This window comes from Manis javanica, chromosome X (assembly GCF_040802235.1).
Source record: "Manis javanica isolate MJ-LG chromosome X, MJ_LKY, whole genome shotgun sequence".
NCBI classification, from domain to species: Eukaryota; Metazoa; Chordata; class Mammalia; order Pholidota; family Manidae; genus Manis; species Manis javanica.
The window spans coordinates 63695275-63718134 of NC_133174.1; the positions used below are offsets into that span (position 1 = coordinate 63695275).

The following is a 22860-nucleotide window of genomic DNA, read 5'->3' on the forward strand; positions in this document are numbered from 1 at the left end:
CATAATAAAAGCCATATATGACAAGCCAATAGCCAACAACATACTGAATGTTGGGAAGCTGAAAGCTTTTCCTCTAAGATCAGGAACAAGATAAGGATGCCCACTCTTACCACTTTCTTTTTTTTTTTTTGGCCCCTGTTTACTTAACCTAATAATGATGCTGGGGTTCTTGTTCATGGAGTCAAAGAATGAACTTTGCAAGCACTCAAGGTAGGAGAGCAAGGCAGAGGCTTTTATTTAGAGAGAAAGCGAAAGGACAGAGCTCCTGGCTCAGGCCAGGAGGGGACAAGAAAGTCTCTCACTTACCACTCTTATGCAATGTAGTACTGGAAGTCCTAGCCATGGCAATCAGACAATACAAAGAAATAAAAAACATCCAAATTGATAAGGAAGAAGTAAAAATATCACTATTTGCAGATAATGTAATACTATATATAGAAAACCCTGAGGACTTCACCAAAAAACGATTAGAACTAATAAACAGATTCAGTAAAGTTGCTGGATACAAAATCAATATACAGAAATCTGTTGCATTCCTATATACCAACAATGAACTAGATGAAAGAGAAATCAGGAAAACAATTCCATTTACAATTATATCTAAAAGAATAAAAAACCTAGGAATAAATCTAACCAATGAGATAAAAGACCTATACTCTGAAAACTGTAAGACACTGATGAAAGAAATTGAAGAAGACACAAATAAATGGAAATCTATCCCATGCTCATAGATAGGGAGAATTAATATTGTCCAAATGGCCATCCTGCCCAAAGCAATTTACAGATTCAATGCAATCTCTATCAAAATACCAATGGCATTTTTCAATGAAGTAGAGCAAAGAAACCTAGAATTCATATGGAACCATAAAAGACCCTGAGTAGCCCAAGTAATCTTGAGAAAGAAGAACAAAATTGGGAGTACTACCCTTATTTCAAGCTATAATACATAGCTATGGTGATTAAAAGAATATAGTACTGGCACAAGAACAGACCCATAGATCAATGGGATTACTGTTTAACCCCATACACAAAAGTAAACTTGAAATGGACTAAAGACCTAAATAGAAGACATTAAACCATAAAACTCTTAGAAGAAAACATAGGCCAAAATTGCATGAACATAAGCATGAGCAATTTTTTCTGGACACATCTTCCTGGGCAAGGGAAACAAACCAAAAATGAACAAGGGGACTACATAAAACTAAACTGCTTCTGTACAGCAAAGGACACCATCAGCAGAACAAAAAGGCAACATATAGTATGGAAGAATATATTCATAAATAATTTATCAAAATACGTAAAGATCTCATATGCCTCAACTCCAAAAAAAACCCACCAAATATCCTGATAAAAAATGGGCAGAGGAAAGGAACAGAGGAACAGACAATTTTCCAAAGAAAACATACAGATGGCTAACAGGCACATGAAAAGATGCTCCACATCAATAATCATCAGAGAAATGCAAATCAAAACCACAATGAGATATCCTCTCACACCAGTCAGAATAGCCACTATCCAAGAGACAGGAAATAACTTTTGTTGTAGAAGATGTGGAGAAAAAGGGACCCTCCAACACTGTTGGTGGGAATGCAAGTTGGTGCAGCCACTATGAAAAACAGTATCTAAGTTCCTCAATCAGTAACAGTAGCAATAGCATATGACCCAGTAACTCCACTTCTAGGTATTTACCCTAAGAAAACAATATCTATGATTTGAAAAGATATGTGCACCCCTATGTTTATTGCCGAATTATTTGCAGTAGCCAAGATATGGAAGTAACCAAAGTGTCCATCAATAGATGAATGGCTAAAGAAGATGTGGTATATATACACAATAGAATATTATACAGCTATAAAAAAAAGAAGTCCTGCTATCTGTGACAACATGGATGGACCTAGGGGATATTATGGTAAGTGAAATAAGCCAGGAGGAGAAAGACAAATACCACATGATTTCACTTATGTGAGGAACCTAAAAACAAAACAAAACCAAATGAACAAAACAGTAGTAGATTCATGGACACTGAGAAGTGATTAGTGATTATCAAGGGGAAGGGTTGGAGTGGTTGGGTAGCATAGGTGAGGGGTATAAAGAGGCACAAAAATCTCAATCACAATATGATGGTCATGGGGTGGAAGTACAGCATGGAGAATATAGTCAATGTTTCTGTTAACATCTTCCTATGTTGACAGATGTAGCTGTACTAGGTGGGATGAGGATTTGATAATGTCTATAATTGCTGAATCACTGTGTTGTATACTTGAAACCAATGTAGTATGGTATATCAACTATACTTCAATAAAAATGCACTTAAAAACAGTATTCAAAGTAATACTACTTATTTTAACTTCCTTATGGTAACATTATTGCCATACAACAATAATTCAGTTTTCGTCATTTAACTTCTCTATCTCCTTTACAGATTAAACACAGATGTGTCACTTGTTTTGGTTTTGAATTGTGAGCAGGTGAAATATGTCATTTCCAGGCAGAATGTTTAAGGGTAAATGCATGATTTTCCATGTTACTTTTCCCCTGCTATAGTAATCAAGGAAGTGTTTCATGATTGAACCCCCATAAGCCTCATTCTCTGAGTGAATATACCGGATGTGTAGTGTGAGCAATAAATAAATGGTTTTATGTTTTAAACCTATGAGATTCTGGTTACCACAATATAACTTAGTCTATCAGTAATAGACTCCCCTTCATCCTTACTTTCAAATTAATAACTTACTATTCCTGAGCTTTTTGAGGATGATTCAGCATAAAACTTATTTGTTCTTAGCATTTCCCCATTGCTAACATAAGATAATGTTTTCTTGAGCACGCTAAGTTGGTTGACATTTGGCCATCTGCATTCTGGTCATTAAAAATTGCTTCTATATCCTCTATTACTCCACCACTTTGTGGATTTATGCTTTTAAATCCACAAAGATTCCTTTTATCTATTTTCAGTGAGGTTTTAAGAAGTAATTAAATTAAATGTGTGCATTCAATTTGGCATCTTTATTCAGGAATTTCACCACTCCATAGGATATTGAAACATTCAGAAGATGAAGGAAAATTGAATATTTTTGGACACACTGCCTGAGCTCCTTTGGTCTCCTGCCATCTGCCACAGTTTGAGATGTTGGGGAGAGCTACCCATGACTACCAATCTGCATGAAAGATGCAATATTTTTGTAAGGCTTTGTGTTTACCATGAGGGCTCTAGGGCTTACATGTGCTTATCCCTCTCTGGTGTCTAGTTGAACTTTCCCAATAGTTACCTTAGGTCTTGGGCCTGGTGTCAGCCTACAGAGCATGAGGCCAATCAAATACTGTACATTCTGCAAAGTTTAAAATTTTCTGTTGAAAGCATTTCTGGCACATGGTCATGTTTCTTGGAATTCCTTAGGCCCCTTATTAATAAACCCTGAGATTTTCCTATGTTTTAGGTCCTGGGGAAGCCAGGCAATAGTGTACAAGGTATAGAGAAGGTATAGGGTCAAGAGAGAAATATTTGGCAGCTTTGGGGATCTGGGTTTCCACTGGTGAGGTATGTCCTAAAAGATAAGAACTATAGAAGAATCACCTTAGGCTGACCTCTCTGAGGTCCAAAGGAGCTCGGGCCTCGGCTTCAAGGAACCTGAGTTCTAGAAAGTGCTTAGCATTAACTTCCGGTGTGACCTTGGGCAGACAACTTCACCTCTCTGAGATCATCAGTTTCCCCAAACCTCTTGAAGCTCAAATGTAATTCATTAAATCTAAACAGCACTGCCAACTGTCCTGTTCAGGGTAATAATGGTTTAGAGAGAAAAATGAATGGGCTGGGTAAAGTGTGACTTTCCCACGGGATATAAAATATTACCCCAAATAGATGTACATCCTTTAAAGCAGTTCCCAGTTAGCAGGGTCTGTGTGAGTCAACCTTATGTGGCTACATGGAATTCAGAATCCAGGAAAAGGGCAATGATAGGCACATAAAATGTCTTACCTGTCACAGCAAAGCAGGAGTGTGATGCTCAGTGCTGAATATCACATTTGAGGGGGAAAACAGGGAAGCTGGAGAGGTTTCTGAGCTGTGACCAGGATAATGAAGATCCTTTGAACTATGCCACATGAAGAAAAGCAGAAGGGCTTGGGGATGAGTAGCTTGGGTAAGATCCCCAACAAGGTCGGGGCCCCTCTTTTTAGCTGTCTGAAGGGTTCTTGTGGGAAAGAGGAGTGACTTCAAAGTCTGAGTCAACAGGCATAGTAGGGTTTGGTAGATAGATGTAACAAAGAGGCAGATTTCATGTTAATAGAAAGATCCTGCTAAGTTTTAGAGGCATAGGATGCCTCAAGAAGTAGTGGACTTCTGTTGTTGAAAGCTTTTGAGGAGAGACCTAATTACCATCTGATAGGAATAATATAGAGTGGGTTGGATATCAGTGAGTAATTGGATCAAATTATCCAGATTATCAAAGTACCTTTCAAATCCTGAGTCAATTATTCATGCTGGTATTAGTTGACAGGGAATCTTAATCATGACATCTGAAATTTCAAGTTGGGGAATACTTCTATACCACTATTTATAAGGTTGGTTCTACAACCTGGTCACTGAACAAATAACTAATTGTTTTCTTGGAGACTTATCTTAAACATAGCAATTTTTATTGTTTCCCCAAATTCTAAATTTGTATCTCTTTCAGTCTGTACATTCTTTTCTGTTTCCCCAAGTGTAAGGTGAATATTTGAATCACAGTATCACAGGGTTGTTCGGATTCAAATATGACAATGAATATAAAACTGTTCAGTACATTTTAAAGTGCCACAGAAAAATACAGGATTATTGTTGTTAGTGTTATTATGTTCACTGGCTTGAGTATAATTTGGTCTCTGATAGAATTTAAAGGAAGACTACTTCTCCAAATTAGGAACAGGTAGATAGTTTGCTGAGTGATTCCTTCTAGAGCCCCTGAATGATGATTGCTAACCTTTAAAATCACCTTTAGAATCATTGGCTTTTCTCACTAGAGCCATGTGAAGAGAAAATGGAGAGATGGTTGAAAGCAATGAGTAGTTGAAGATAGGAAAGTGCAGAGCAGAACATCAGGAGCTATGAAAGAGATTGGGGGTGGGGAGCTGAGTACAGCAAACCAGGAATAGAATATATAAAAGCAAGATGAATCTGTCAGTATCTATTGCAGATGCCCCCAGTACTTTATAAATGAAAACTTTTAGAAATGTGTTATTCTTTTATACAAGAGTGTTTAGGTGATGCCACCTCAGGACAGAAATCATTGTCCAAAGCTTGGGGGCTCTGAAAGAGAACAAAAGCCTCTACTTTCTTTGGCACAGGTATAATAGGTGGGGAGCCTCATCTCTGCAAATAGGTTGGCTAAAGAACCCGTATATTGGAAAAGGGAATTGGATCCCTGGAATGAACTCTGGGGCTGGCAAGAGCAGCTGATATTCTTCCCTATACTCCCAGCTGTTTCTAGGAGACAAGCATTGTTTACCTTTTGAAAAGAAGAAAAAATGACATTTCTTTAACTGTGGAGGAAAAAAGGTGTCACTATCTGATTTTTTCTGGGCTTGGGCTTATTTGTTAGCTGCTAGGAATCATTTGTTTTCTGAAGCCAAGACTCAGGTTACAGGGCCCATGTAATGACTTGATGTATCATTCATTAACAAACAGTGCGTATCAGCATCACTGTGTCTAGTAACACCTAAGCACTCATGATTAAAGTCCTTTTCAGTTGTTCCTCTCTTTTTTCTCCTTGTCTTCTGCTTCATTCTGTTCTTTTCATTTCTCCCCCTCTTCATTTTCTTTGTCTTTTATTTCTCACATTTATTTCCCATTATTCCTGTTCTACATTCCTTCTTTTCTCTCCTCCTTATCTGTGGGTTTATTTTGCTTCTTATCATTCCCAGATGGCTCAGACTCCATGCAGATGTGCATTCAGGAGATTTTTCCATCCCCAGCTCAGGGAAAAATACATATGCAAAGCCCTTATTAGCTCATATGCTTGACCTCTCAGCCAGGGAAAGATTGCTCCCTAAATAGATTCTATTTTACCTTACTTAAATTCCACGTGAAATAACTCAAACTAAGGGACTTGCACATCTTCCTTTGGGAATGTTAATTCCATGGTTGAATTATCAATGCTTTCAATTTTTCTTTCTCATTGGTTTAATATTTCCTTGCTTCATTTTAACCCACTGGTTAGACTAACTGGGACAATCCTAAATCTTTCTTCTCCTTCTTCAGTGAATACTGATTTCTAGGACCTGTATGTACTTATCACACTGCAAAGAGTAATGATTTTGGTTCCTAAAAAGTTCTTTTTCATGGCCACTACTCCATGAGGTAGTTATTATTATTACCATTTAAAAAGTATGGAAGTTGAGACCTGAAGGTATTAAGAAAATTAGATAAGAACACAAAGTTAGAAAGTACTGGGCCTGAGATCCAAAACTAGATCTGCTTTATTCCAAAGCTCATCATGGTCTGTTCACAACACCAAAACAAGCTTCAACCAAGCTTATGAAAAATATCTCATAAAACACTTCTCTACTCACTTGGTGAAACCTCAAGTCTAGCCCAAATTCACTTGAAAACTGATTTAGGAGTACATGAAGGCAGTATGTATATTAGAAAAACTGGGCTATAGCCCTAGACACACACACACACACACAAACACACATATATACTATCTCTGTCAGACATTAATCTAAGTACTTTATATATACTGACTCATTTTGTTATCTGCATTTTACAGATTGAGCAACTGAAGCAAGTGAAGTTAAATAATACTTAAGGTGACCCTTGTATTAAGTAGCTGGGTCCGAAATGAGGTAGTCTGACTCTAGAGCCTATAGTTTCAACCATACTATCTCTTGCCAAACATTCTGTGTAACCTTGCTCCCATTGGTCTTGTTTCTTCTCAGGTGTTTGTTTAAATTCCCCATATACAAAATGAGTAGGTTGGACTGATGCAAAGATCTGCAAACTGTGTTTTGCAGAACCCTGGTGTTCCATAGAAATTATCTCAGGGGCCAGAGAAAATAAAGGACAACATAAAGAAGGGGAAATTGACCATAAGTGCTCTTTCTTTCAAACAAGACCAGATCTGCTTTCATCTGTTCTATGTGTTGGAGTTCCCCCACCACAAAAATGTTTGACGATACATTTAAATGATGAAGCAAATAGGTAGCAGAATGTTTTAGAGAATGGCAATCCCCTTTCCTTTCATTTTAGTGTTCACATTTATTTATACTTTACATTTAGTACTTCACTAGAGGCCATTTATTTTGATGGATTTTGTTTGCTCCAAGACACTGCAAGCTATGTTTAGGTTTCATATATGATTTCCTTTGTGCCCTTTCCAGTGTCTTTATCTTGCTCTTATCAACAAATTAGCTCTAATCCTTTCGTATAATTTTTATTGAAGTACAGTTGATATACAATATTTGTTTCAAGTATAAAACACAGTGATTCAACAGTTATATACGTTAATAAATTCTCACCCCAGCTAGTGTAGTTACTATCTGTGAACATACAAAGATGTTACAGAACTACTGACTAAATTCTTTATGCTGTACTTTCATCCCTATAACTAATTTATATTAAGATTGAGATTTTTTGCCTCTTTATCCCCTTCACCCATCCACTCCAACTCCTCACCCATGGTAACCACTAGTCACTTCTCAGTGTCTATGAGTCTACTGCTGTTTTGTTCATTTTGTTTTGTTTTGTATTTAGATTCCACCAAAAAGTGAAATCATACAGTATTTGTCTTTCTCCTCTTGGATTATTTCACTTAGTATAGTACCCTCTAGGTCCATCCATTGTTGTCGCAGATGGCAAGATTTCTTTCTTTTTTATGGCTAAATAATATTCCATTGTGTATATGTACCACATCTTCTTTACCTATTCATCTATTGATGGACACTTTGGTTGCTTTCATACCTTGGTTATGGTGAATAATGTGGTAATAAACATAGGGGTGCATATATCTTTTTAAATCACAGATTTTGATTTCTTCATGTACATTACTGATTTTCAGTCTCAGCATCTTCCATTACCTGCATATAAAATATCACCCAAAGACTGTGGAATTCTTTGAACTCCTTAATACATACAAATTATTTTTAGTAAGCTGAACTGAAATTTTTATTGGGACTGGGGTGAGAAAGTGTTTGCTATTGTGCTGTGCTACAGCCTGGACTTAAGTTCATGTTTTTATTATATTCAGATAATTCTGAGCACCAAGGATAAATTAAGTATAGTCTAAATATGAGGCTAAACAAGAACACAGGATACTAATTGAAATAATGTGGAAGAGGAAGCTGTAAATGTCCTACATCAGCTGTTTTATGTCAGATTTTACCTAAATTCCATGTTTTACCTTTCCTTCTCTCTGGCTGGAAAGATTAGACGGTTCATATGTGTTGGAAGACTGAATTCAGCTCCATTTGGGAAGTTTGTAAGCCCTATGACACTGAGGTTAGACATCTTATTAGCACTTTTATGAATTATATGCCTTTCTTGAAGTAATCTCTATTAGCTTGACTTACATTCCAATTCTCATACAAACAGAGGAAAAAAGAAGAACCAATTTTAAAAACTGGTGGCCATAATTTAATCTCAACAACGAAGTGGTTCACACAGTAAATTTATGATCTATCTTTATTTTGCTTAATGACCCATATCAGATGAATCCTTTGAAAGTGACCACATAACAGACAAATTTCACTGGATTACTAAAGTATGACTAGTTTGATAATTTTGACTCACCTATCATGGTATATTTAATATAACAAATCCACATTATGAGGCCAAAGACAAGAAATGGCATGAATGTTTATCATTTTAGGATGATTGCACTGACAGCATTAAGTGAATATGTGATACTTTGAGGGGCTTTCTAATCACCAAGATAAGCCAATTAGCCCTTATTTTTACTTCACATTCATTGTATCATTGAAACTTCACAATAAATTTTTGAGAAGTAACTTACTAAGGCTTTACTCTTTCTGATTCTGTGAAATAAGAATCCTTTGTTCTTCCCAAGTAAGAAAAAAATAGGATGCTGCAATGCCCCTTTCTATTTTGCTTTTCTGAGAGAAACATGAGAATTTTACACTTACTCTTGGAAAGACATATCTGACTTTTCACCCATTGCTTTCTTCCAAAATAACTGCCTAACAGAGTCTCTCTTTCTGTAGTGCAGAGAACACATAAAAAGGAAAATGGAAATGAACAGATGAGTCTAAGAATTTAAAAAGGAGACATTTTCTACTGAGTTCTTCAGATCATGTGAAATAGATTCTGTGAATCAGAGAAGCTATGACAGGTTGAGAAGTCAGACTTGTCAACTTGATTATTTTTTAATGCTCTTTTTTTTTTTTTTACTTCATTTGCTCTCTTTCACTTTTCCTTTGTTTTTAGTAATGTTCCTTTTGATAGTTATAGTATTTCTCAGTTATGTTATGGTTAACAAGGAAAATGGCTTTTTCTGTGTCTAAAAATGGTCTGGGTGGAATGGAGAAGCAGTGTCTTTTGCTATAAATTCAAAAAACGGCGTAAGGGAGAAAATATTTCAAGACATGCACTATCATTTACAGATTTAATTCCCAGAATTCTTCTCTACTACAACTTTGGAAAAAATTGTTTTATATATATATATATAGTTATATATAAAGGGATTATTCCCTTGGCAAACTCACTAAAATCTGCTATTGGACACCAAAGGACTAAACTGCCTCTGATTTCATTGATAGATATTACTATGTACTACATTTTCAATGATATGCTGCTCAACCAATCAAATGTGTGAACTACCTAATGTTTGATACTGAAGTTTTGTCTTCAGATTCACAATAATAATTGATATCATTAACCATAAGAAAGCATACTGCTACTCTCCAGTTAAAGTTCAGCCTGTGAGGAAGAGAAAAACCCAGAGAAAGGAGAATTTCACAGAGTACTTTAGGCCTCAAGTTTTGGCTGGGAAGTTTCAGGACATAATAACTTAGAGGCATCCACATTTTATTTTCCCCTCTCTAATGTTTATGAGACCCATGAGCCCTCACATGTTTTGGCAGACTAAATAAAGTTTAGTTTGGCTAACATTTACCCCTGTTAAAATGGAGTTGATTTAACACACAATACATAACAACGCCCAGAATCTTGGCCCACAAGGATTCTACTCCTAAAAGTTCTCTCTTCTGTTCTCTCTGACTGGACTGTGTATAAAAGGATATAAGTGGCCAGTGTGCCAGATAAATGGGAACTGTACTGATTGCAAATTCTATGAAGGGGAAGAAAGAACCATCACCCAAATATTAAAACCAGAAATGGGCTAAAGACCTGAGAAGTTAGAGCTTTAGATCTTTGTCTTGGTTACAGATTTTGCTTATTGTGTTATTTAGGCTTTTGAAAATTTAGGTGCAAGTTTTTCATGAGTCCTAAGCTCATGTGTTTGACAACCTTTTTTATATCTGTAATTCTCAGTGTTGTATTATTTGCACTCACACCAAAATATGTCCAGATACTTTGTCCACATAGACCTGAAATATTAGAGTTTTATTATGAACATACCAGGCCTACATTTTTTTGAGAGCCTATTCCTGTTATCAGCATCTCTTAGAAAAGTCCACACATGCATGCCCTCTTCTCCCCAAAATTAAAACAAAACAAATAGTCAGTCATTAGAGGAGCAGAAAATATACTTGGCCAATGGATTTAGTTTTGGTTGCTTTCTCTATGGATATTGATAAACCCAGCTTGGCTGCTACAGTAGCCTAATGGAAAAGCATTTGGAGAAAACAAACATGAAAAGTCTGGGTCACTATTGGTGGGTGACCCTTGGGAAAGTCACTTAACTGATTTGACCTTCATTTACCTTAACTGTAAAATGGGGAGATGAGACTGATTTTATAGGGATGCTGTGAAGATTAAATGAGATAAGTTATAGAAATCGCCTAGCAGAAGGTAGGTTCTCAATAATTGGTGACTGTTCCCCAACATGGATGATCTTTGAGGACATTATGCTAAGTGAAATAAGCCAACCACAAAAACATAGTAACTGTATGATTCCACTTATATGACGTATATAAAAGGATAAAATTCATAGAGACAGAATATAACATTGTGATTTCCAAGGGCTTGGGAGAGAGAATGGGAAATTATTAGTCAATGGATATAAAGTTTCAGTTTTACAAGGTGAAAAATTTCTAGAGTTCTGTTGCACAGAAGCATGGTTATAATTAGCACTAGTGAACAGTATATATTACAAATGGTTAAGACAGTAACTTTACATTGCTTTTTACCACAATTAAAAATAAATACTTTTTAAAATTACAATAAAGTTTATATACAGTATTATATTGGTTTCAGATATACAACAGTGACTTGATAATTGTATACATTATTAGATGCTTGCAGAATAAGTGTAGTTACTCTGTTATCATACCAAGATATTACAAAATTATTGGTTAAATTCTTTATGTTGTACTTCCATTCTTATGTATATCTTATATTACATTTTGAAACTTATACCTCCTTATCACCTTCACCTATTTCACCAACCCACACCCCCTTCCCTATGGTAAATTCCCAGAAGTGGAATTACTGGGTCATATGGTATTTCTATTTTTAATTTTTGAGGAATCTCCATATTGTTTTCCACAGTGGCTGGACCAATTTACATTCCCACCAACAGTGTAGGAGGTTTCTCTTTTCTCCACATCCTCACCAACACTTGTTATTTGTCTTTTTGAACAGTGGCCATTCAGACTGGTGTGAGCTGATATTTCATTGTGGATTTGATTTGCATTTCCTTGATGATTAGTGATGTTCATCATCTTTTCATGTGCCTGTTGGCCAACTGTATGTATTTTTTGGAAAAACTGTCTGTTTCGGTCTACTGCCGATTTTTAAATGGGATTATTGGTTTTTTGGTGTTGAGTTACATGAGTTCTTTATATTTTTTTAAAATTAGCCCCTTGTCAGATTTATCATTTGCAAATATATTCTTCTATATGGTAGGGTGCCTTTTTGTTTTGTTGAGGGTTTCCTTTGCTGTGCAGAAGCTTTTTAGTTTGAGGTACTTCTAGTTGTTCATTTTTGCTTTTGTTTCCTTTGCCTGCAGAGATGTGACTAGATAAACATTTCTCATGCTGATGTTCAAGAAGTTCTTACTTATGTTTCCTTCTAGGAGTTTTATGGTTTCCTGTCTTACATTTAGGTCTTTAATCCATTTAGTGTTTACTTTTGGGTATGGTGTAAGACAGTAACCAGTTTCATTCTCTTGCATATAGTTGTCCAGTTTTCCCAATACCATTTACAGAAGAGACTGACCTTTCCCCATTGTATATTCATGCTCCTTTTATCATAAATTAATTCACCATACATGTGTGGGCTTGTTTTTGGGCTCTCTATTCTGTTCCATTGATCTATGGGTCTGTTCTTCTGTCAGTACCATACTGTTTTAATCACTGTAGCTGTGTAGTATAGCTTAACATCAGGAAGAGTGGTACCCTCAGCTTTGTTCTTCTTTTTCAAGATTGCTTTGTCTATTTGGGGTCTTTTATGGTTCTATATGAATTTCAGGATTATTTGCTCTAGTTTGTTGAAAATGCCATTGGTATTTTGATAGAGATTACATTGAATCTGTAAATTGCTTTGGCCAGAATGACCATTTGGACAGTATTAATTCTTCCTTTCCATGAATATGGGATAGGTTTCTATTTATTTGTGTCTTCTTCAGTTAGTGTCTTATAGTTTTCAGAGTATTGGTCTTTCACCTCTTTGGTTAAGTTTATTCCTAGGTATTTTATTCTTCTGGATGCAATTGTGAATAGAATTGTTATCTTGATTTCTCTTCCTGCTAGTTTGTTGTTGATATATAGGAATGCAACAGATTTCTGTGTATTGATTTTGTATCCTGCAGCTTTGCTGAACATGTTTATTAATTCTAATAGTTTGTTGGTGGATTATTTAGGGTTTTCTATACATAGTGTCATGTCATCAATAGTCACAGTTTTACTTCTTTATAAATTTGGACGCCTTTTATTTCTTTTCCTTGTCTGATTGCTGTGGCTAGGACTTCTAGTATGAGACATCCTTGTCCTGTTTCTGATCTTACAGGAAAAGCTCTCAGCTTTTCACCATTGAGTATGATGTTAGCTATGGGTTTTTTGTATATGGTCTTTATTATGTTGAGGCATGTTTCCTGTATACCACTTTGTTGACAGTTTTTATCATGGATTCATTTTGAATTTTCTCAAATGCTCTATTGGCATCTATTGAAATGATCATATGGTTCTTATCTTTCCTTTTATTAATGTAGTGTATCACATGAATTGATTTGCAAATATTGTACCATCGTTCCATCCCTGGAATAAATCCCACTTGGTCATGATGAATGATCCTTTTGATGTATTTTTAAGTTTTGTTTACTAATATTTTGCTGAGAATTTTGCATCTGTGTTCATCAGAGCTATTGATCTATAATTTTCTGTTTTGTAGTGTCTTTGTCTGGTTTTGGTATTAGAGTGATGCTGGCCTCATAGGATGAGTTTAGTAGTATTCCTTCCTCTTCTGTTTTTTGGAATACTTTAAGAAAGATAGGTATTAGCTCATCATTGAATGTCTGGTAGAATTCACCCATGAAGCCATCTGGTCATGGACTTCTGCTTGTTAGAAACTTTTTAATTACCACTTCTCTTTTGTACTAGTAATTGGTCTGTTCAGATTTTCTGTTTCTTCCTGGGTCAGTCTTGGAAGATTGTATCTTTCAAGGAATTCATACATTTCTCCTAGGTTGTCCAGATTACTGGCATATAATTTTTTGTAGTATTCTCATAATTCTTTGGATTTCTGTGGTTTTGGTTGTAACTTCTCTTTTTATTTCTGATTTTTGTTTATTTGTTTCCCTTCTCTTTTTCTTGAAAAACTTTCTAAGGGTTTGTCTGTTTTGTTAATTTTCTCCAATAACCTTTTAAAAACAGTTAATGGTTGTTATTAATTATATCAATGTAATTATGATTTTGACTAAAATTAACCTTTTGGTCCTGAGTCTGTTTTTCTACTTATACAGGCATGGTCTAAATATACAACTCAGACCCAGGGAACATCCAATCATCTGGCCAGGAGTCAAGATAGGAAGGTAATGCAATTGCTATACAAATTGAACATTGAAATATTCATTAGTCACCTGTATCATCAAAATATAGTTAGTGTGATTAGTTTTCAGGAGTCATGAAAAAATGGGATGAGTAGCAGGAATTCTTTCTAGGAAATAATCTATAATTATGGAAGATAAGTTTAATACTTGTAGGATGGGTGGTAACAAGGCTGGCTATGTGAAGATACAATCTAAAGTGGTGTTGTCTAATAGACTATTCTGTGATGATGGAAACTGTGGGGTTAATTTTACTGGACTAGGCAATACCAAGATAGCAGGTAAAACATCTTTGTGTGTGTCTGTGAGGGTATTTCTGGAAGAGATTAGCATTTGAATCAGTAAACTGAATACAGAAGATCCACCCTCACCAGTGTGGGTCAGTCATGGTCCAATCCATTTAGGACCAAAGCAGAACAAAAAAGGTGGAGGAGGGACACATTTTCTATATATATTTATTTGAGATAGAATTGACATTTTATATTTTATTAATTTCAGGTGTACAATGTAATGATTTGATATATAAGTATACAGTTGACTCTTGAACAACACTGGTTTGAACTACCTGGGTCCACCTGTATGTGGATTTTTTTCAATAAATATATAAGAAAAATTTTTAGATATTTGTGACAATTTAAACAAATTTCTCTAGCTTACATTATAATACTGTATATAATACATATGACATACAAAATATTTTTAATCAACTGTTTTATGTTAACTGTAAGATTTCTGGCAAATAGTAGGCTATTAGTTAAATTTGAAGGAAGTCAATAGTTAATGTGCATTTTTGACTCTGTGGGAGTTGGCACCAACTAACCCCTGCATTGTTCAAGGGTTAAATGTATTGCAAAATGATCAACACAATAAGTTTAGTTAACATCTATCACCATATATAACTTTTTTCTTATAATGAGAATTTTTAAGATCTATTCTCTTATAACCTTTAAAATATAAAATACAGCATTATTAACTATAGTCACCATGCTGTATATTACATTCCCATGACCTATTTATTTTATAACAGGTTATATACCTTTCACCACTTTTATCCACTTTGCTCTCCACCTCCACCCTTGGCATCTGGTCACCAATCTGCTCTTTTTATCTTAGTTTGGTTTTCTTCTTTTTTTTTAATTCCACATTGTAAGTGGGATCACATGGTATTTGTCTTTGTCCATCTGACTTATATCACTTAACATAATACTCTCTAGGTACATCCATGTTGCCACAAATGGCAGGATTTTTCTTTTTCTGTGGCTGAATATTATTCTCTTTATATATACACACCAAATATTTTTTGAAATATTCACATATTTTCTTTATCCATTTATCTATTCATATACCCTTAGGTTGTGTCCATGCCTCTGCTATTATAAATAATGCTGCAGTGAACATGAATATTCAGTTATCTTTTCAAGTTAGTATTTGACCGCCTTCATATAAAAAACCAGAAGTAGAATTTCTGTATAATATTATAGTTCTATTTTTAATTTTTTGAGAAAACTCCATATTGTTTTCTATAGTGGCTGGAGCAATTTACATTCCTTCCAACAGTGCACAGGGATGCCCTTTTCTCCACATCTTGAACAACATGTTATTTCCTGTCCTTTTTATAATAGCCATTCTAACAGGTGTGAGGTAATGTCTCATTGTGGTTTTGATTTTCATTCCCCTGATGTTTACTGATGCTGAGCACCTTTTCATGTACCTTGTTGGCCATCTGTATGTCTTACTTGGAAATATGTCTATTCAGGTCCTCTGCTCATTTTTTTAACCAAATTGTTTGGTTTTTTTTTTTTTGCTGAGATCATTATATATTTTCAATATTCACATCTTATCAGATACATGATTTGCAAAAGTTTTCTCCCATTCAGTAGGCTACCTTTTCATTTTGTTTCCTTTGCCGTGCAGAAGCTTTTCCACCAAATGTAGGCCCACTTGTTTATTTGAGCTCTTGTTGCCTTTGTTTTTGGTGTCAAATCCAAAAATTCATCACCAGGACTGATGTAAAGGAGCTTAACAACTATGAGAAGAAGAAACATACAAGAAGCATAGAAGAAGAAATATAGAACAAGAAACATTTTATGTTTTCAGGTCTTATGTTCAAGCTTCTTTTATCCATTTTGAGTTATTTTTTTGTTTATGGTGTAAGATAGTGGTCTGGTTTCATCCTATAGTTGTGGCAGTCTAATTTTCCAAGCACCATTTATTGAAGAGACTGTCTTTCCCCATAGTATATTCTTGGCTCCTTTGTCATAAATTAACTGACTATATATACATGGGTTTATTTCTGGGTTCTCTGTTATGTTTTATTAATCAATGTGTCCACTTTTATGCTAATACTGTGTTATTCTGATGACTAGAGCTTTGTAATATAGTTTAAAATCTGAAAGCATTATGACTCCAGGTTTGTTCATCTTTCTCAAGATAGCTTGATTACTTGTGGTCTTTAGTGGATTGATATAAATTTTAGAGTTGTTTCATTTTTGTGAATATTGCTGATATGATTTTTATAATAAGAGTTGCATTGAATATGTAGGTTGTTTTGGGTAGTATGAACATTTTAACAATGTTAATTCTTGCAGCCCATAAGTATGAAATATCTTTCCACTTGTTTGTATCTTCTTCAATTTGATGCAGCAATGTCTTATGGTTTTCAGCATTAGAAGTTTATTGCTAGGTATTTTATTTTGTTTGATGCAATTATAAATGGGAATGTTTTCTTTCTTTCTCTTTATGATAGTTAATTATTAGTGCATAGACATGTAAATGATTTTTGTATATTGATTTTGTATCTTGCAATTTTGGTACGTTGTATTTCCATTGTAAATTTTCTCAAGATATATATATTTTTTTATTTCTTCTTTGACCCATTGGTTGTTTGGTAGCATGGTGTTTAATCTCCACATATTTGTGATTTTTCCATTTTCATCTATAATTGATTTTTGTCTGTTATGATTGGAAAAGATCCTTGATATGAATTCAATGTACTTAAATTTATTATGGCTTATTTTGTATTTTAACATATAATCTATCCTGGAGAATGCTCCAGGTGCACTATAGAAGAATGTGTATTCTGTTACTTTTGGAAGGAATGTTCTGTGTATGTAATGTTCATCTGGTCTAATATGTCATTTTAAATCCATTGTTTCCTTATTGATGTTCTGTCTTGATGATCTATCAATTTATAAAGTGGGGATATTAAAATCCCTCACAATTACTACATTGCTGTCTATTTCTTTATTTAGGCCTGTTAATATTTGCTTTATATATTTAGGTGCTGTGATGTTAGATGCATATTTACAAATGTTTTAACCTCTTGTTGGATTGACCTCTCTTTATCATTTATAAGGACCCTCTTTTTCTCTTATTGCAGTCTTTGTCTTAAACTCTGTTTGGTCTGATATAAGCATAGATACCCCAGCTTTCTTTTGATTTAATTTGCATAGAATATCTTTTTCCATCCCTTCACTTTCAATCTGTGTGTGTGTTTACATCTGAAGTGAGTCTCTTGTAGGCAGCATATGGGTCTTATTTTGTTATTCATTCAGCCACTCTTTGTCTTTTGACTGGAGAATTTGGTCCATTTACATATAAAATAATTACTGAAAGGTTCAGAATTACTGTCATTTTGTTCTTTTTTCAGGCTGTTTTGTAATTCTTTGTTCCTTTTCTTCATTTCTTGCTCTCTTCCTTTGTGATCTGTTGATTTTCTTTAGTAATATGCTTATATTCTCTTCTCTTTACCTTTTGTGTTTCTTCTGTAGGCTTTTGCTTTGTGGATACCCTAACACTTACATGAAACAACTTAAATTTATAGCAGTCTCTATTAAGTTGACAACAACTTAAGTTTGAGTGCATTCTAAAGCTTTAAATATTTCTCCCCTTCATGTTTTATGTTTTTGATAACAGTTTACATCTTTTTGTCTTGTGTATCAATTAGTAAGTTATTATAGTTATAATCATTTTTAATTCTTATGTCTTTTATCCTTGGTACTAGTTTGTAAGTGATTAACCCACCACCTTTATATTAGATTATTCTGAATTTTACTATATACTAACCATCACCTGTAATATTTATACTTTTATGTGTTTTTCTATTACTAAGAAATGTAAGGCCAATCTGGTATTAAACTCTCTTCATTTTTCCTTGTCTAGAAAACTATCTCTCCTTTAGTCATGAAGGACAACTTTCTGGGTAGAGTTGGCAGTTTTTCTTTCAGGAGTTTGAATATATCCTGCCACTCCCTGCTAGCCTTCTAAGTTTCTCTCAAAATATGTGATAGTCTTATGGGGATTCCTTTATACATAACAACTTATTTTTCCCTTACTGCTAAGATTCCTCCTTGTCTTTACATTTTTTTATTAAGGTATCATTGATATACATTATTATGAAGGTTTCACATGAAAAACCATGTGGTTACTACATTCACCCATATTATCGAGTCCCTCCCATACCCCATTGCAGTCACTGTCCATCAGTGTAGTAAAATGCCACAGAGTCACTACTTGTCTTCTCTGTGCTATACTGTCTTTCCCATGATGCCCCCACACTGTGTGTACTAATCATAATACCCCTCAATCCCTTTCTCCCTCCTTCCCCACCCCTCCCCTTTGGTAACTGCGAGTCACTTCTTGGAGTCTGTGAATCTGCTGCTGTTTTGTTCCTTCAGTTTTGCTTTGCTGTTATACTCCACAAATGAGGGAAATCATTTGGTATTTGTTTTTCTCCACCTGGTTTATTTCACTGAGCATAATACCCTCTAGCTCCATCCATGTTGTTGCAAATGGTAGGATTTGTTTTCTTCTTATGGCTGAATAATATTCCATTGTGTATATGTACCATATCTTCTTTATCCGTTCATCTACTGATGGGCACTTAAGTTGCTTCCATATCTTGGCTATTGTAAATAGTGCTGCGATAAACATAGGGGTGCATGTCTTTTTGAGTCTGAGAACTTGTTTTCTTAGAGTAAATTCCTAGGAGTGGAATTCTTGGGTCAAATGGTATTTCTATTTTTAGTTATTTGAGGAACCTCCATATTGATTTCCACAATGGTTGAACTAGTTTACATTCCAACCAGCAGTGTAGGAGAGTTCCCCTTTCTGTGCATCCTTGCCAGCATTTTTTGTGCCTAGTCTTTTCAATGTTGGCCATCCTAACTGGTGTGAGGTGGTATCTCGTTGTAGTATTGATCTGCTTTTCCCTAATGATAGCAATGTGGAGCATCTTTTCATGTGCCTGTTAGCCATCTGAATTTCTTCTTTGAAGAATTGTCTGTTCATATCCTCTGCCCATTTTTTAATCAGGTTATTTGCTTTTAGAGTTTTGACGTGTGTGAGTTTTTTTTATATATTTTGGGTGTTAACCCTTTGTCAGATATGTTGTTTACAAATATATTCTCCTCCTTGCCTTTACTTTTTACACTTAAATTATAATGTGTCTTGATATGGGCACCTTTGTGTTCATCTTATTTTTAAGTCTTGGGACTTCCTCTTTCTGGATGTCTGTTTCTTCTCTCAGGTTATGAAAGTTTTTAGCCATTATTCATCAAATGAATTTTCTGTCCCTTTATTTCTCTCTTCTTCTTCAGGGATGACTACAGTGCAAATGTGGGTCCTCTTGATGTTGTTCCCAAAGTCCCTTAGGCTATCTTCACTATTTTTCATTCCTTTTTTCACTTTGCTGATCTGATTGGATGAGTTCTACTGCTCTGTCTTTGAGTTAGGTGTTCTTTTCTTCTACTTCATCTAGTCAGCTGTTGAACCCCTCTACTGTATTTTCCAGTGCAATTATTGCATTCTTCAGTTTATAAGACTTCTATTTAGAACTTTCTTATATTTTCTCTTTTTAGAAATTCTCACTTTATGTATTGCTCCCCTGATCTTAGTATATTTATAACCAGTATTTTGAACTTTTTATCAGGTAAATCACTTACCTTACGCCATTAAGGTCTTTCTCTGATGTTTTATCTTGTTATTTTGTTTGGAGCTTTTACTCTCTGATTTGGTTTCTCTATGCATTAGATGAAAGATCTCTCTATTTTGAGTAAATGGCTTCATGTAGGGGATGAAACTTTTTTTCAACTTTGTCCTAGTTCTTGGTTGTTTCTCAATCCTGTGTGATTGTCCAAGGAGTCTACTTTGTTTTTAATGGCTTCCAGTAGTGGAGGGTGTGCCAACACCTGTCAGTGTACCATAGGGGAGGATCTCAGCACCTAGATTCAGGCTAACTGGAAACCAGACCCTCATGTAGCAACTTTTAATGTTTACAAATATACCTCTTTCAGGAGAAGACTGGGAGACGGGTATTTCTGTCTGCTGTCTCTGTACTGAGCCTTGGAATAATAGCCATATAAGAACTATTTTTTTGTTTGCTACCATCCTGTTTAATCCAGGAACACCAGTCACCTGCTGGACACAAGAGCCAGGCCATCAAGGGACCTGCACTGTAGAGAGCAGCCAGAAAAGCTGGGGTACCAGATGTGTGGACAAGTGCTTTTCTCAGAGACAACAGTGATCTTGAGTTAGGCAGAGGGAGAGCACAAAGATAATGCCCACCTTCTGAGGTCTCTGAAGAGAATTATAGTCAGCCCTCAGATGTGTGTTTATTAAGAAGCCTCTCCCTCTGGCCATAGTCATAAAGAAAAGCTAATAGACCTATTTTACAGAAAGACTTGGTATTTTTGTCTTTTTTCCACCTGCTGTGCTTGGGTTGTAACTGGTTAAGAACTCTTTCTATGTTCGTTACAGTCCTGTGGATCCCATGAACATTAGCCCTGCTGGCCACCAGAGCCAGGCAATCAGGGGGTGTTCCCTCAGTGGCAACCACAAAAATCAGGGTGCCAGACATGTGCACAGGTCCTTCCTGGGAGATATAGGGAGACTGAAGCAAGACATCGGTAGAGTGCAAAGATGGCACCCACTGGCTTCCATAGTTTTCAAAGAGTGTTTCAGTAGACTCTTAGATTTGTGTCAGGCTAAAGCTTTAAAAAAAGAAAATAAGCCTCATTTACACATTTTAGTTTGGGTACAGTTTCAGTCAGCTGCCTCTGTTCTGGGCCCTGGGGGGTAACCAGGTTAATCCACATGAGCCCTTGAAGAAGTGTTTCTCAATTTGCTATTGCCTTTTGTGTGTAGCGGATACAAGCCCCTTTGGCTTTTAAAGCTAGATGTTTTGGGGGCTCATCTCTTGGGTGTCGATCTTAAATGTTGGGCTGGCATATGTGGTGTTTAAACCTTTCATTCCTCAAGGAGATGCTTAGAGTTGGGAATTCCCTCTAGATGGTGGGTAGCCATTCCAACAGTGAGGTTTATGGCAAAATTATGTTTCAACCTCTTTTATCCATTGGATATAAGGTTTTTTTCATTTGCCTCATTTAGAGGAGTTATGTAGCCAGAATCTATATGTAGCTATAGATTCAGTGTGTCCATGGGAGGAGGTGAGTTCAAGGTCCTCCTACATCACCATAATGAATGGAACCTCTCTCTCTTTATTTATGAGCTGGGGTGTTCATCCTCTCCTGCCCTTAGACACTGGAGCTTCTGGTTCTAAGGGCTTCAGACTACAGAACCTCATAGATTCCCTCTCCCAGTTTTCATGCCTTCAGCCTCAAACTGGGATTTGCACCATTGATTCCCCTGGTTCTCAGGCCTTTGGGCTGGAAGTACATTTTGCTATTAGCTTGCCTGCTTACTTATCTTATAGATGGCATATTTTGGCCATCTCTGTATGTTGTTATGAGCACTTTATTGGACAGTGTAAACTAGGCAAAGATGGCACCCACTGGCTTCCATAGTTTTCAAAGAGTGTTTCAGGTTTTGGGTGGAAGTATAGGATTATATCAATCTAGAAGGCTAGAAAGTGGTTCATTTACCTGAAGTAAGTAGGAGTTTTTAAAAATTAAAGTATCATTGATATAAAATCTTAAGTTTGTTTCAAATACACAACATTTACCCATACTATCAAGTCCTCACCAGTGTGGTCACTGTCCATCAATGTAATAAGATGTTACAGAATCATTAACTGTATGCTCAGTGCTGTACTAGTGTCCCTGTGATCAACCTATATTGTGATTGCAAGTTATTGTGTCCCTTAAACCCCTTCCCCCTACCCCCCACCCTCCCCAGCCTCTCATCTTTAGTAACCACTAGTCCTCTATGAGTCTACTGCTATTTTGTACCTTCTGTTTTGCTTTGTTTTTATACTCTACAAATAAGTGAAATAATTTGGTATTTGTCTTTCTCCACCTGGCTTATTTCACTGAGCATAATACCCTTTAGCTTCATCCATGTTGTTGCAAATGGGAGAATTTCTTTTCTTTTTGTGGCTGAATAATATTCCATTGTGTATATGTGCCACTTCTTTATCCATTCATCTATTGATGGACACTTAGGTTGCTTCCATGTCTTGACTATTGCAAATAGTACAGCAATGAACATAGGGGTAAATATGTCTTTTTGAATCAAGGATCTTGTTTTCTTTGGGTACAGTGGAATTCCTGGGTCAAATGGTATTTCTATTTTTAGTTTTTTGAGGAACCTCCATATTGCTTTCTATAATAGCTGCACCAATTTACATTCCCACCAATAGTGTAGGAGGGTTCCCATTAAATAGAGCTATTTTGATCAAGGAAGTATGTCAGGCAGAAAACTAATCTCATGAAGTCAGCTAAAGAAGGAAAATTCAAATACCTTTTTA

At 35.6% G+C, this 22860-nt stretch overlaps 1 protein-coding gene across 9 annotated transcripts in view; it reads left to right on the forward strand.

The window, feature by feature from the left end:
* The window catches only part of LOC108408247 (protein PBDC1), a 170579-nt gene that overhangs the window by 71132 nt on the left and 76587 nt on the right, over window positions 1-22860 (forward strand). For 5 of the 9 annotated variants that reach the window (XR_012127458.1, XM_073227826.1, XM_073227829.1 and 2 more), the window contains one exon: window positions 14073-14141. The exons of 3 other annotated variants lie outside the window; for them this stretch is intronic. Coding sequence is in view for 4 of the 6 variants with exons in the window: in XM_073227826.1 (XP_073083927.1) it covers window positions 14073-14141 (69 nt within the window). In the remaining 2 variants the exon portion in view is untranslated. Of the gene's footprint in view, window positions 1-14072; window positions 14142-22860 lie in introns of those variants that run through there. One more of the 9 variants, XM_073227833.1, reaches the window with a different exon arrangement.